The sequence below is a fragment of the Nansenia antarctica genome, assembly GCF_963989245.1.
Source record: "Nansenia antarctica genome assembly, chromosome: 15".
Lineage (NCBI taxonomy): Eukaryota > Metazoa > Chordata > Actinopteri > Argentiniformes > Microstomatidae > Nansenia > Nansenia antarctica.
The window spans coordinates 27,132,289-27,148,092 of NC_137685.1; the positions used below are offsets into that span (position 1 = coordinate 27,132,289).

The 15,804-nt window shown below is 43.9% G+C and overlaps 1 protein-coding gene across 1 annotated transcript in view; it reads right to left on the reverse strand.

Annotated features, from left to right (window-relative positions):
- angpt4 (angiopoietin 4) overlaps window positions 1–15,804 on the reverse strand; it is a gene marked incomplete at both ends in the record, with an annotated part of 64,759 nt that overhangs the window by 13,129 nt on the left and 35,826 nt on the right. The window contains 2 exons of the mRNA XM_080546118.1: window positions 11,242–11,363; window positions 11,581–11,736. Coding sequence (XP_080402244.1) covers window positions 11,242–11,363; window positions 11,581–11,736 — 278 coding nt within the window. The remainder of the gene's footprint in view (window positions 1–11,241; window positions 11,364–11,580; window positions 11,737–15,804) is intronic.

The window sequence follows — 15,804 nt, forward strand, 5'->3', positions numbered from 1 at the left end:
AGACATCAGGATTCTTAATAGGACTGGTTGTTAAAATCCCTAAATATTCAGCACAACAATTGAGTGGAGTTGGAGATGTCCTCTTGGGTGGAGTGGAATTTGGCAATGATCACCTGGTGCCACCAGTACGACACATCTTCAGTTGTGGTCCCCGACCTCATTGGGTGTTTCGGCCAGTTATCACAAGACACCCTCTGCCGAGGTTGGCCCACCACAGGCTGATCAGGCCTGAGTGTGTGTCGCACGGTGGCACCACGTGGTCATTTGGGAGCCCATGTTGGGTCCCTACGTTTCAGCCACAGCCAGTGACTGCTCCGTTCTGCTGCAGTGGACAGTTCTCTGATTGCCTTCCGTTGGGCCTGTCCTCTGATCCCTACTGCCCTCAGGAGCCTTGTGGTGGAGCTGGCTACAAAGCCTCTGCAGCCCACCTCCACTGGCCACACCTTCACGTTCCAGCCCCGCCCCTCTGCTTCGACTGCTAAGTTGGCATACCGCAGCCTCTTCCGTTCGAATGCCTCATCGATGGCCTCCTCCCATGGGACCGTCAGTTCTACGATGAAGACACGCCGGCAGGACTTGGACCAGAGGACTAGGTCTGGGCGCAGGTTGGTCGCTGCAATTTCGGGTGGGAAGGTGAGACTCTGGCTGAGGTCTACCCGCATTTCCCAATCCCGGGCTGCGTTCAGTGGGCCTGAGTCTGGAGGTGATGGCTTGGTCCGCTGTTTCTCCCCTTCCCGGATGAAGGTTGTTTTCCGTGGAAAGGTAGTCTGGGCATTTAGAGGCATGGCGTTGGTGGTTACCCTCTTGTGCTCAAGTTCGGCACCAAGTGAAGTTGAGGTGGAAGAATTTGAAGCAGCAAGCTACCAAAGACCACAGCCAGGCTAAAAACCCACAGACGGGGAACAAACCATATAAAAGGGGAGAATTCACAGATGTGGTACTTGATATCATTGGTGGTCAGCAGTCACAATCTTTACATGGAATACCAAACGTTGTACTGGATGGTGAGTCGCAGGTATGTGTGATTTTATCAGTGTCCCTATAGAACTACAATTATTATCTTGTATAATTGCTACTTTTATAGTACTACTACTTTCATAGTACTACCATTTTCCAGGAGCTTGCATGCTTTTGATCATCTTATTAACTTCCATTTCAGGTAGTCAATGCACCTGATGTCACCATGTCACCATGATCACACCATTCAAGATGAGGTCCTCCTGATCCATGTGGATCCAGAAGCTGGACCTTCAGCCAGGCCTGATGGTGATTGATTTCGAGCCACCTCGAAAGAGAAAATGCAAGACACCAGACAACCAGAGCAGAGGGATGATGCCTAGGAGACACTGCTGAGCCGTGAAATGGAGAGGGCAGAGATGCAGATCCGTCTGGCCAAAGAACAAATACAGCTGTGCTGCTTCAGCAAACTGAAACCTCACCTCGAATTCAGCTCCTCAAAGCACGCCTGGATAATCCAGCTGCCTTTGAATGAATGTTGTTTTTTACCCTAGTGGGAGTATTTTTTTTTTTACAATTCCATTATGATTTTATGTCCTTTATGTATTTAAAAATATAATTAGACATTATAGATGTCTCTGCAATGTGGTCTCTTGTCTTGTCTATTATTTTTCATATCCACTAGATGGCGATTGGTCGGATTAAAGCACTGATATTCAGGATCGAGTAATCTTGAAAAGTCTGAATCTGATCCTATCCTGAATTGCTTTGAAATACTGGGACAAAATCTGGCCGAGTTGTCTGATCCTGGATCACAAAAAATGGGATTTCAAAATCTGATCGGATCTGATTGAGATTAAAAGTTTTGAACTACTAGATGATGATGATTTTTTTTGTTGAAGATATTTTTTTTTCTACCTTTGCACTCGATCAAATTTCAGGACCCTCCTTTCATGACCTTTCCTAGATATGTGCGTTCTACCACCCAGCATCTTTACATTTTCAAAATCGAGTTAGTATAAAGCGATTTTGCAGTATTTCTGTGTGTTTCTGTGTATTTGCCTTGGTATTCGGCTGCCATCTTTTTCTCCAAGGCTGCAATTCTCTTTTATATCAGCAGAGGTAGCTGTGAAGTTATAATATAATTATTGGACTCGGACAACTTGCGCACGTTTAACTCAACCAGTTTAATCAACACTCAGCTCAACAGTGCCTCGGGTCATTACCCATAATGCATCTCCTATCATGCATAATACCACAGTAGCAAGGCAACACACACTGTGCTCAATCTTCAGGCTTCAGTGCTGAATTAGATACAGTGGATGAGACTGATATTTGTAACATGATGTGTTTATATATAGGCTATATATAGCAATAGTGATACATAAGATATGTATATGTACAGACAGTTATGAAAATTATAAACTGTACAGTATGTCTCCCAATCCCTTCAGATTTTTGGGAGCTGAGTTTTTTTTTTCACAGCGGGTGTACCCAAATTCCATGCAATAGTGATAAGATATTATGATATGTGTAGTGGGGTCCCACTCATAGTCCCACTCATAGTTTTCATGTTATTGGACTGATATAGTGAAGACAGACAGGAAAGTAAGGAGAAGAAGGGCCAACATAATGTGTGCACGACCACGGTGCTAGACCACTGGACCATGTTAGGCCACCAGTATATTGATAATTGATAATAAGATATTGATAATGTATTTCGCTGCCGCAGAAAGTCAATCAAAATCGTCTGAAATGACGTGCGTTGTGCATTGAATGACACTATTTACAGCGCTGTACATTTTCAAATAATGCAATAGGATATATATATGAATTTACAGAAACACATCATCATGAATGGAAACACGCAAGAGCGTGTATTTGACAAATAAAGTGTGCGTGTGTTGTGGTAACCACGTAAATAGGCTACACACCACCCAGGCAGGAGAGAGAAACAGTTTAGGGGCAGAGGGGCAGAGGGGAGCCAAGCGGGTTTCAAAGCTTACAAGCTTACAGCAGTAGCCGGGGCTGACAGGCTGATGTTACGGCCAGCGTGAAGTTCACGACAAATAAACACGACAGGCTTGTGCATCTCTGTGAAGCTCATAATTATAATAACACAATATTGCAATATTTATTACTATTATTTTTGTATAATAATAATCAACTATCATTCGTTAGTAATGAAAACTCCCGCAGTCCCGATCAATCTCCTCTCCACTTTACACATTACATAACCAAGATTTCTTTTGACATCACAACAATGTCAACACAATCACAACAGAATCTTATTTTATCCAATCAGGTTTTATATTTTGATTATGACATCATGTCATTCAACATTGTCACACTTTTCATTACACACATTAGCGGCATCAAAAATGATGGGCTGGGCGTGCGAGGGAGCGTGCTTATTCTGGCAGATTGTGAAATATTAAAACCAATAACATTCTGAATGATTTATCATTCTGTACTCTTTCTCTCCTTTCTCCTTTCTTTTCACTAATATAGGTCAAACAAACTATGGTTGCGGCACATGAACGCTCCGTAGTAAAGCTCCCGCAGTCTCAATCAATCCCCTCTCCATATATATCATTTATATTTACATTTGTTCCATAGTTTTCAGCTGACTCAAGCTTCATATCAGATTGCGCTAATAATTTCCCCTCTTCTCTGCCCATAGGAACTTTATGCATTTTTAGCGGTAGTGATCTTGTCATTTTCTCTTCTTGTGTGACATCGCCATCCAGCGATCTTTGTGCGTCAGTACACACTCCACCATTGTGAAGAGTGGTCGTGTGATTCGACACCTCGTCGCGCTTAAAGTAAGTGAAAAAACGTCGCGCTCGCAGTGTTAACATTTATGTCATCAACATTTGGTTGAAAATAAAATAGGCCACCACAAACGTGACCAAAAAAATAAATAAAAATTTGTGTATTATTTCAGCTAACACACTTTGCCATCTCATGTATATTGAAACATATTTTAAAATAAATTGTATAGTACATTTTGCTTTGGTATTCCACTGGAAATCCACCCCTCTGGTGGGATCAAGATAATCCAGTTTTTTGGGATCAAACTGATCCCAATCCTGTGTTGTCGGTTTGAAGTACCCGTTTTTAAGATTTGATCCAGATTAAAGCTTGGATTTGATTTCCTGATCTGATCGGATATCAAAGTGATCCTAATCCTGTTTTTTGGTTTTGAACTACCCAAAATCCAAATCTGATCCAATCAGATAGGAATTACAAGTTTTGAACTACTGGGCCCAGAGGATCAGTGACTTCATGGTGGGGAGGAAGGAACAATGTATTGACAATCATGAATCATTTTTCCTATTTTGCCCATTTGTACATACATTTGTTGATGTAGCCTCTAATTGATACATCTGTATACACCATACCGTACATAGCTACCTTAATCGTACATAGCTTACTGCTATCCATCTCCTGTATATACCTCTAACTACCATACTTGCCATACTGTACCTATCACTTATCACTATTATGTTTTATATCAGTATTTGCACTTCTGGTTAGATGAACTAAACTGCATTTCGTTCTCGTACTTGTACTCTGCAATGACAATAAAGATGAATTTAAACCTAATCTTGAAGGAACAGCAGAAATCACTAAACATAGAGTTCCAGATCAAACATTGGAAGATAGGAGCTTAAAATAGATTTGAACTGAGGTTGAATAAACAGCAATAAGCCAACTATATGTAACCTGATGAGAGGAGAGGAAACCAACTGTATGTAACCTGATGAGAGGACGACATGGACCCTGAAACAGAATGTGTTGCCAATGCAACAATACATCTACTGATTCACATCTACTGATTCACATCTACTGATTCACATCTACTGATTCACATCTACTGATTAACACATCTACTGATTCACACATCTACTGATTCACACATCTACTGATTCACATCTACTGATTCTAAGTGTTGGCCAAGGAGTGCATGACAGGGACGGGTTAGCGTGGGTCTAGCTGTGGCGTGCAGTGGCGTGCAGTGGCTGTCAACAGTAAAGCTGCTTTAATTAGAAAAATGTTTAGACTCTTAAAAATTGGTCACATTTAAATACATTAAAAAAATAATAAGAAGAAAATAACAATAATAATAAATGTTATGTATAAAAGCACTTTACATAAGAAATCTCAAAGTGCTACAATTAAAAACAAGAAGATAAAACAATGAACATTTTCAATTAAAAGGCAAAAAAAAGGCTCTATTAAAAAGGTGGTTTTTAAGGCCTCGTTTAAAAGCATCCACAGACTGTGGTGCCCTTAGGTGGTCAGGGAGAGCATTCCACAGCCTGGGAGCAGCCGAGCAGACGGCCCGATCTCCCATGGTCCTGGGGGTCTTGAGGAGGTTGGTGGCAGTAGAACGGAGGGTGCGTGAGGAGGTCTATGGAGGAGTTCCTTGAGGTAGGGGGGGGGGCAGTTCCATGGATGCACTGGTGGGTGAGGAGGGAGACCTTGAATTCGATTCTGAGGGAGACGGGGAGCCAGTGAAGTGAATTGAGGATGGGGGTGATGTGATCATATTTGCGCACCCTCATCAGGATCCTAGCAGCGCAGTTCTGGATGTATTGAAGTTTCTGGAGGCAGCTGCTAGGAATCCCGATGAGGAGTGTGTTACAGTAGTCCAGTCTGGAGGAGACAAAGGCGTGGATGAGCTTCTCTGCATCTGCCAGAGTGAGTGCGGGACAGAGTTAGGCGATGTTCCTCAGGTGAAAGAAAGCTGTCTTGGATATGTGTTTGTTGTGGGTCTCGTAGGTGAGGTGAGGGTCCATTTTGACGCCCAGGTTGGTGACAGATGTGGAGAGGGGAATGTTCTGGCCAGAGAAGGTGATGCTGGTGATGGTGGATGACCGGACCTGGTGTGGTGTGCCGACTAGGATGGCTTCAGTTTTGGAGCTGTTTAGTTGTAAAAAGTTGAGCTTCATCCACGCCTCTATCTCCTCCAGGCAGGTGGTTAGTGTGGATAGTGGCAGGGGTGCAGAGGAGGTGGGGTTGACTCTGAGATAGAGCTGTGTGTCATCCGCATAGCAATGGAATGACATTCCATGCCTGCGGATGACACAGCCAAGGGGGAGCATGTATAACGTGAACAAGGTGGGGCCCAGCACCGAGCCTTGGGGGACACCGCAGGTGACGTTGTGGCTGTGGGATTTTGCTTTTCCCAGGGTGACGTGCTCAGTTCTGCCAGTGAGGTATGAGGTGAACCAATTGTGGACAGTGTCAGAGAGGCCAATGGTGGAGTGCAGACGGTGAAGGAGGTTGTTGTGGTCCATGGTGTCGAATGCTGCTGTTAAATCCAGGAGAATGAGGAGGGATGGGGAGCCAGTATCTGCTGTCATCAGGAGGTCGTTGGTGACCCTGACCAGAGCCGTTTCCGTGCTGTGGCCAGGGCGGAAGCCGGACTGAAAAAACTCAAATAGGTTGTTTTGATTTAAGTGATCCTTGAGTTTAACAGCAACTACTTTCTCCAGTACCTTGAATATGAAAGGAAGGTTGGAGATGGGCCTGTGGCGAGGACTTCTGGGTCTAAGGTGGGTTTTTGAGAAGTGGTCTGATGACAGCAGTTTTCAGTGCAGATGGGACATGGCCGGTCTGGAGGGAGTGGTTGATGATCTTGGTGATGAGAGGACTTATGGTGGAGAGATTGGACGGGAAGGGGTCCAGGGCGCAGGTGGAAGGCTTCATCGTCCTAATGATGTCCTCAACCTCTCGCTGTGTGATGACCAAAAAACAGGAGAGAGGTTGGGCAATCCCATGCCGTGGGTCGGCAGTCGGGACATGTAGGACGACGGAGCTGGAGAGGAGAGAGCGGATGTTGTCAACTTTTTTCCTGAAAAAAGTGATTTAGTTGTTGCACCTCTCCTCTGTGGCTTCTGAGTGCGAGAGAGTTTGTGACTTGAGAAGGTGATTTATGGTGGTGAAGAGTTGCTTAGAGTTGCCAGGGCTATTGTTGATGATGTTAGAGTAGAACTGTGAGCGAGCATCTCTGAGGGATTTAGCGTAGGCCTTTTGATGTTCTCTGTAGGCCTGTTTGTGAACAGTCAATCCCGAGGCCTTGAGACGCCGCTCAAGGACACGCCCAGCCGTCTTCGTCTTCCGCAGCTCGCAGGTGTACCAGGGGGCTGAGTGCGAGAAGGAGACTGTTCGGGATTTAAGAGGGGCGTGGAGGTCCAGGAGACTGTGCTGGGACTGGTTGTAGAAGTCCACTGACTCAGTGATTGAAGGGAGATTAACAGAGCCAGAGGAGAGATGTTGGAGGTCCAGGGTCAGGGCGTCTGGATTGATGTTTTTCAAGTTCCTGAAGTGGATTTGCCGCTTGGGCTTGGTGTGGGGGGAGGGGAACAGCAGTTCTATTGAGATGGTCTTGTGGTCAGACACACCCAGATCGTAGACCTGTAGGTTGGTAATTGGGGCGGAGTTTGTGATGACCAGGTCGAGTGTGTGTTCCCTAGAGTGTGTGGGGACATCAACATGCTGTCGGAGGTTGAGGCAATCCAAAAGTTGAAGGAACTCAGCTGCAGGGTGACAGGAGGGGGTGTCAACATGAATGTTCATGGTCTACGATCTGGGTGTGTCTGACCACAAGACCATCTCAATAGAACTGCTGTTCCCCTCCCCCCACACCAAGCCCAAGCGGCAAATCCACTTCAGGAACCTGAAAACAGAGGTTGAGCAAAGTGTAGAGAGAAGGTCGTGCATCTCTGAGATGAATGCTGAGTTAGCTTTGGGGGACTGGTAGATGAGGAATAATATATATATATATATATATATATATATATATATATATATAACATAAACATATAACATAAAATAATGTTATGGCATTTCTGCTTGTATTTGGATAGGGACAATAGAGACAAGGGATGGGTAAGAGGAGGGATGACATTCTCTTGTCAAGGTTCGGAAACAAACCAAACCTTGCAACCTTACTTGGTACGCCACTAAGTGCCCATATTCTAGTATGTTTTTAGTATTTTATTGTTCAGACCACCATGGAAAGCGTCCTTATCAGAGTGACAAATGACCTGCTACTTACGCAGGCTCTCCAAGTATCATGATCCTCCTGGATTTAAGTGCAGCCTTTGATACCATCGACTACTTCTCCTAGAGTGCCTCAAGACCACAATTGTGACAGGGTCTGGTTAAGTCTTCAGTGCTGATGACAACTAACCAGGCAAATGCTTATACTGTAATAATATAATGGTCTTATGGTCTCAGGTGACATTGAAAATATGGCTGCTCACTCCCAGACACCGGAGACACCGGAGAAAACTCCAGTATAATTTAGCGCATTTAGGCATGTTGAAGGGGATGACAGCTCCGGGGGAATATAAAGGAAGACTGAAATACAATCATAAACATCAGTTCCCTTTAAATCTTGAATTAAACTAATTTCCTCGGCTGATAACAACATCGTTAATTTTATTACGAGCCACTTGCATGAATTACAGTAGGCAGTAGGCTCACATGCCTGTAATAACTCCGCATAACCAGTAGGTAATGTGCGTACGCAAAGTCAATACCTGACGTAGAGCTACGATCGTTTCCACGGTCAAATTGACTCATGTTGAAATTGTATAAATCACTACGTTGACGTGGTTTTCTACATACGACACGGGTAAGATCAAATTTGATCCAAAGTACTTTCTATAAATGAGGCCCCTGGTCTAAAGTCTCTGCATTGGTTCCCAGTCAGCTATAGAATACATCTAAACAATCTTACTGCTAGCCTTCAAGGGTGTCCGTGGAATCGATCCCCCATACCTGAAGTAACTACGACAACCCCTAACCTCAACCTGCAGTCTAAGGACTGGCAACAGCCTCCAACCTCATTTGCCCAAAATGAGGAGTACACCTTCTGGTCTGCTGGACCTCACCTCTGGAATGACCTATGACCTTCTGGTCTGCTAGACCTCACCTCTGGAATGACCTTCTAGTCTGCTGGACCTCACCCTTGGAATGACCTATGACCTTCTGGTCTGCCAGACCTTACCTCTGGAATGACCTTCCAGATCAAGGCAGTCCAGATGCTCTCCACCTTTAAATCAGACTGTAAAACCCACCTCTTCAACAGACCTTCCTATAGTCCTCTTAGTTGTTTTTAGTGTATTTGTTCCAGTTTTTTGCCCTCTTCTCTATGCACATTAAGATGAAAAGCCCCCACCCCTATCCCCCCCCCCCCCACCCCATACCACTCACACTTCAACTCAGCTTTTTCCCACTGCGGTTTTTGCACACTGTACATATACTGTACATATTGTATTGATAACCATTGCCCTTGCTTTGTACATATCATACTACATATGATCCAGCCCGCAGGCCTCCGCCGCATGGGAGCCACAGCACGTCTCGCCTGCCGGGCCGTGGAGCTTAATAACCATCTGCTCCATGATAGGCTCACTATAACAGCGGAGCCCTCCCGGCGTCTCAAGTCGAGACACCCATTTGTGCCTGCCGCACAGGATCTCAGGCAACAATGCAGAGATCTCAACATCAGTGCGGCAGGATGGGCGGATTATATGTGGCGCGCGGAGTGGGAGGCTAACACCTCCAAACTCCGCGACCACATCCCAGTCGCCGGCCCTGAGCCCCTCGGGATGGACTTGCCAAGGCTATCCTGGGTGAGGCTCAATCGTCTCCGGACCGGCGTCGGGCGTCGGCCAGAAATATAGCCCGGGTGAGCCCCTCAACCAGGTCTCGGGGTGGTAAAAGGGTAGCCCCTCGGCCCCGAGCCTGGTGGAGTGGAGAGGAAAAACAACTACCCATACGCCGAAGAAGAAGAAGATATGTACAACATATATCTTACTGTACTTATCTCACCCTTGTCTGCACATCTGTTATCTTACTGTACATATATCTGTCCACACTTTCATGGCCTCTGGCATTTTGTCTCTGTACTTTTACTCTGCCAATGACAATTAAATTAAATCTGATCTGAATCTGATCTGAAACGTGTGTTGCAAATAACATTCATTATTATTGAGATTATTATTATTCTGTGTCACTATAACTGTGGTATTATTAAGGGTATTTTGCCAACATGATATTTTTTTTTAGTCTAGCAGGGTAATGACTTTGTGAGATGGTACAAACATTGAACAAATATAAAAGCTGTTTTATATTGACCTTGTATAATAAAAAGGTCCACATAACATCATTGCGCCAAAGCAATAACAGCTATAATTACCATACAATAATATTGTATGCATGTGACACGTCTCTACAATGTACACTTTGACCATGTAGTAAATATGTGGTCTGGGGTTTAAATACAGCCCATACCCTGCAGACATCCTCTCCTCCTTACTTTCCTGTCTCTCTTCACTATCTCTATCCACAATGAAAACATTTAAGAGTGGGACTGGCCCACTCAAAAAAACACATGCAAATACTGCATTTTAGCACCACTAATCATAACTAGGGGATATGAAATCCCTACATCTGCCAAGCAGTATTTCAACTGACATGTACATCCAGACGTTCACTATTATCACACACACCACATATGAGTGATGTCATTCCACCATGTAATCATATCAGGCCAAAACTCTAACAGTCTATGATTAGTTCAATATGCTGACCTCTGCAATGCAACATATAAATTGTGGGCTTGATGATTTCTAATGTACTGTATGAGTTATGAGCAGTGATTGATGCTCATGGTGTTGTGGCCTGCTGCTGTTGATGAAAGGCACAAGTTCAGTTGTAATGGTGATCAAGGAGCTGAGAAGGGTACCCTTAGGGATTAAATTCCCAGTGATATATTTGTCTACGATACCTCATGTGCTGTGTAACCAAAACACAGCCAGACAACAAGACTCAGCTGTGCAGCTCAGTGTTCTCATTGTCAAATTACATTAGCCTATCGGCTTCATCTCAATTGTTTTATTGGAAATGCATCTGTCCTATTTCTCAATGAACACTGTAGCTCCAGTTTCTGCCAGAGTTCTACTTCGAGAGTGTTGTTTGTATTGTAGATATACAACATTATAAACAATGACTTAACTTGATTATCATTTCCCATTACAGACATTTGCAGCAGAACACATCTTACTAATTACTCTTATGAGTGCTCCTACTTTAGATAATCATACTTTTCGCTGAAGAGAAACAATTTGGATAACTGAAATGTGTTTTCAACATGAATTCTCTCCAACGCAAAGCTGCAAGAAAAAAACAATAGCTATTTATTCTGACTTTGTAGTACACTGTTTTATATAAGAAATATCAGAGTGTTGTAGAGTACAGTACCTGTTCTTGTTTTGCAGTTTGGTTATTTCAGAGGTCTGCATTATTAATTCCTTCTCCAATTTGTTTGTTGATAACGAGTTCTCCAACAGCTGGATCTCAATTCGTGATGTCTGGTTCAACACCTACAGAGGATTAGAGTGAACCCGCTGAAAAATACACTGTAAAAAAAGTGTATATACAGTACAGTATGTGTTGGAGTATGATTTACATTCATGGAAACAAATCTCAAGGCAATGTGAAATGTATTTGCAGATTCCTATTCCGAATTTAAATATCTCATGCTGTTCATGTTTCCAGATGGTATCCTGAATGAGTCATTCATAATAACGTGATTATTACCTTCGCCTCGACGATGTTGAGCTTACGGGTCTGTTCTGCTGTCTGTGTCAGGAGGTTGGTTCCTATCTCCAGCATGGTGGCTGTCTGGTTGTGGACCGCACGGGTTTGGATCTGCACTATCTCTGTCTTGATGTTCTCCTGGATGAAGTTTTCCAACTGCAGGGACAAAGAAAACATAAAAATACCAAAGACATTTCATGAGCTTTAGAAGTCTCATCTAGACATTCTCGTTTCAGTCACCATCTTTTAGTTGGCCTGTTGCGATGGGCAGGGTTCGACTAGTTGGCCTGTTGCAATGGGAAGTGTTTGACTAGTTGGCCTATTGCGATGGGCAGGGTTCGACTAGTTGGCCTGCTTTTGAATTAGCAAGCATGGCTTTAGCAATAAAAGGTGAGCTCTCCTGTGTTGGATGCCAACTTTGCAGAGAAAGGTAGAGCGAGAGGTGTGAGAGTCAGAGGGGGAGGAGGAGGCCGAGCAAAAGCAAGTGGACAACCAAGACTACGACCTAGGAGAACAATTGCCTCTGATGAGATTTGTCACTTTGGTTGACCATGTTGATGAAATGGGTTTCAACCTTGCAGAAAGGACAGCAATGGGGAAGGAGCGTCATCAGCCAGCCTGACATTGTTGAGGTTCCTGACCACCACAGCTATAAATCACCAAGACGTCCTCCATCACCATTCGACCCTTGGCCAATAGTGCCCATCTCATCACTTTTCTGGACACACGACACAATATCCTCACCCTAGCCAAGCAGATGGATAGCCCAGAGCAGCCCAGGTACGTTGTCATCTGGGACAACGTACGTTTCCACCAGGCTGCTCTGATCTACAACTGGTTCATCGACCACCTACGTTTTTCCATTCTTCACCAGCCACCATATTCTCTATTTCTCAACCCTATTGGGGAATTGTTTTCAGCTTGGCGTTGGACGGTATATGAACGCAGGCCCCATAGGTACATACCCCTCCTACAAGCAATGGAGGAAGCATGTGACTCTGATATCCAATTTCTCTCCTCTTTTTTTTTTTATTTCTCTGGAGAGCAGGAAACACATGATTATTACACGGGAACACGCTCTTATGAGTGTCTCCCCTTGACCTCAGGTAACTCCTCTGTTCGTAGCGGTCACAGAACTGTGCGTCTTCTTTTCTTTTGCAATGTAATATCCCCCTACCTCTGCATTTATTGAGCTCTAAAGCCTCTCTCTTCCTGACTTAACCTCAGCTTTCTGCACCCCCCCCCCCCCCTACACACTGTTATTGCTTCTGCTGAGGCTTGATCAATACTTCATAAAACTGCCTTCATTAGCAGTTGGTACACACACACACACACACAGGTACACACGCACACACACACACACACACACACTTAAACACACGCACACACTTAAACACACACACACACACACACACACACACACACTCATCTAACCCTGACCCTAATCCTGCTGAATATAGCTGCTGAAGCAAATCAGGGCTGGATTTGTCATGCCAGGCGATACTTTCCCGATGCTTGTCCAGGGAGAACATGTGATGAGCTTGTGATGTTGATGAGGTCCTGTGGCCAGACAGAAACGAAAGGTGCGATGTAGCCTAATAATTAAAAAAAAAGGCGTATTTAATTGTTTCTATTGTTTGTTCTGTATGAAGAACATTTTAAAAAAAAAACATTCTATTCTTGTATTTGTGTGTTTTATGTATGAGTATGGAAACATAACAGTTTATAACAGGCTACTGTACGTAGTGTAGGTGTAGTGTAATGTAGTGTAACACTGAAAATGCAAAAGCCCTCCTGATAATCTTATCATAGTAGTGTTTTCCACTGATCATAGTATTTTCCATTGAGCAGTGTTCAACTGGTTCTTAGAAGTGTCTATTAATTTGATGGTGTGTGTGTGTGTTATTTGACAACAAAATGTCCTTTTAAGAAAACAAGAGATTTGTGAAGTTTTGGGTTTTGTGTGTGAATTTTGGGATTTGTGTTTAGAGTTAAGAGAAAATGTGCCATGCTTGAGACTGTGTACTGCATCCTGTGTAGTGACCAGGCTGTGTACTGTATCCTGTGTAGTGACCAGGCTGTGTACTGCATCCTGTGTAGTGACCAGGCTGTGTACTGTATCCTGTGTAGTGACCAGGCTGTGTACTGCATCCTGTGTAGTGACCATTGAGACTGTGTACCGCATCCTGTGTAGTGACCAGGCTGTGTACTGCATCCTGTGTAGTGACCAGACTGTGTACTGCATCCTGTGTAGTGACCAGGCTGTGTACTGTATCCTGTGTAGTGACCAGGCTGTGTACTGTATCCTGTGTAGTGACCAGGCTGTGTACTGTATCCTGTGTAGTGACCATTGAGACTGTGTACTGCATCCTGTGTAGTGACCAGGCTGTGTACTGTATCCTGTGTAGTGACCATTGAGACTGTGTACTGCATCCTGTGTAGTGACCAGGCTCTTTGGGAAACAGAATGGTGCCAGCCAAGGTGCAGTGACATCACATGACCTCTGCCCCATACGTCCTTCTGAACCCTCACTCAGCACAAATAAACACTTTCCCCACAATATCAGGACAAACTGAGAAATACAGGGAGCAGATACATTTATCACAACCCCAACAAACAGAAAATCTCCCTGGGGAATACAACTAATAGGGTTGGTAGAACTTAAGGGAGAGAGAGAGAAGAGAGAGAAGTGAGTGAGAATGAAATAGCGAAATAGTGTTATTACAGTAACAGGCATCGGTGTACCCATGATTCTGTCCAATAACGAACAGAGGAAGTAATGTGAATATGGCTAATTTTCCTTGTTCTGCTTCCCCGGACTCGATAACAACATTTACAAAACACCAGGAATTCCACCTGGCGCGGTACGTGGCAGAGACCGGAGGTTTAGTGGGGGGAATTAATTGACATAAACAAGACACACAAAGGTCAGGTTTTTTTTCTTCTTGTTGATTCCCCAAAGACACAGTGTGCTTTGACTGCTTAATTGACCCTTGCTTCCTGCCTTTGGATTAAAATTACACAAGACGTGCCCATAATACGAGCTTGGGAACACAGATCCACTTTCTAACAGTCTGTTTGGCTGCTGTTAACTTAAACCAGATGTTGGGTTCTTTCTGATTTTAGTGCGTCAGAGTGACTGCGCGACCAAATGGCCCTAATAAAATGGCTGGATTAAAGGGAAGTGGCATAATTAACTGAACAAGTGCACTTTGGAGTGCATCTGGAATGGGATCTATATTGGAGTTAAGGTACAATGGATTGATGGAGGCCGCGATGTTATTGATGAGAAGTTACTGTAACTGAACAGCATAAGGCAACTCAACACAATGACCTAGAGCCTCAACATCAGGGCATGCTTGCCTTATCCATACTATTAAGATGAAGGGTAACATTTATAATGGCTATGTTATGTAGGACGTTACATACTGTATACCAATCATATCTTCATGTCATATAGTAGGAGCTAGCCAGAATCAGTGATTGCTAGAAAGTTATTTAACGTGAAGCTGATAACAATGAGGCTTGAATTCATGATATGTTTATTCAAATTAAAAGGACAATCCCCTAAACTGAGTACATGAGGTGATTGAAACATAGCTCTACAGCAAACATCAGATGGGTAAGAGTAACAGAGACTAAACAACATGCAGACGTCTTCTCTGGTCCCTTGGCCAGTCGCTCACATTTCTTCATAGTTATCCCACGCAAATACTGTATAGTATCTCCAGAGTTGCATCTAGGTTTGAGCCTTGAGTCAGCCACTCCTCTCAACTTAACTAAACAACGACCCAGTCCAGACACAACCTCTAGCCTCTAATCCCTATCTCGAGACACTTGAGGATCTGAAAGGATCACTGAAAGAATCTGTAACGGTAGAAGAAAGATTAAATTTTTACATTTTGGGCATTTAGCAGACGCCTTGTTCCAAAGCGACTTACAATCAATACATTTGAATACTAAGCATGTGAATCAGCAATCCACCATTCGTTGCAGGAAGAGTAATCTAGCTCGGGCCCGGGGCCATTGATAGAAGGAAAAACCTTCTCGCTATCACCTTCTTCTAAAATATATATATATATTATTTTTTTTTACTGGAGAAACTGAGAAACAGTACAAGGGGGGCAATAGAAGTTCTTAGGGACACAGTAGAGGGGAAAGCGGGTGTCTTTAGGAGACGTAGTGGTGAGGGTCAGAAGATGTCTCAGGAGGAGCAGTTAAGAT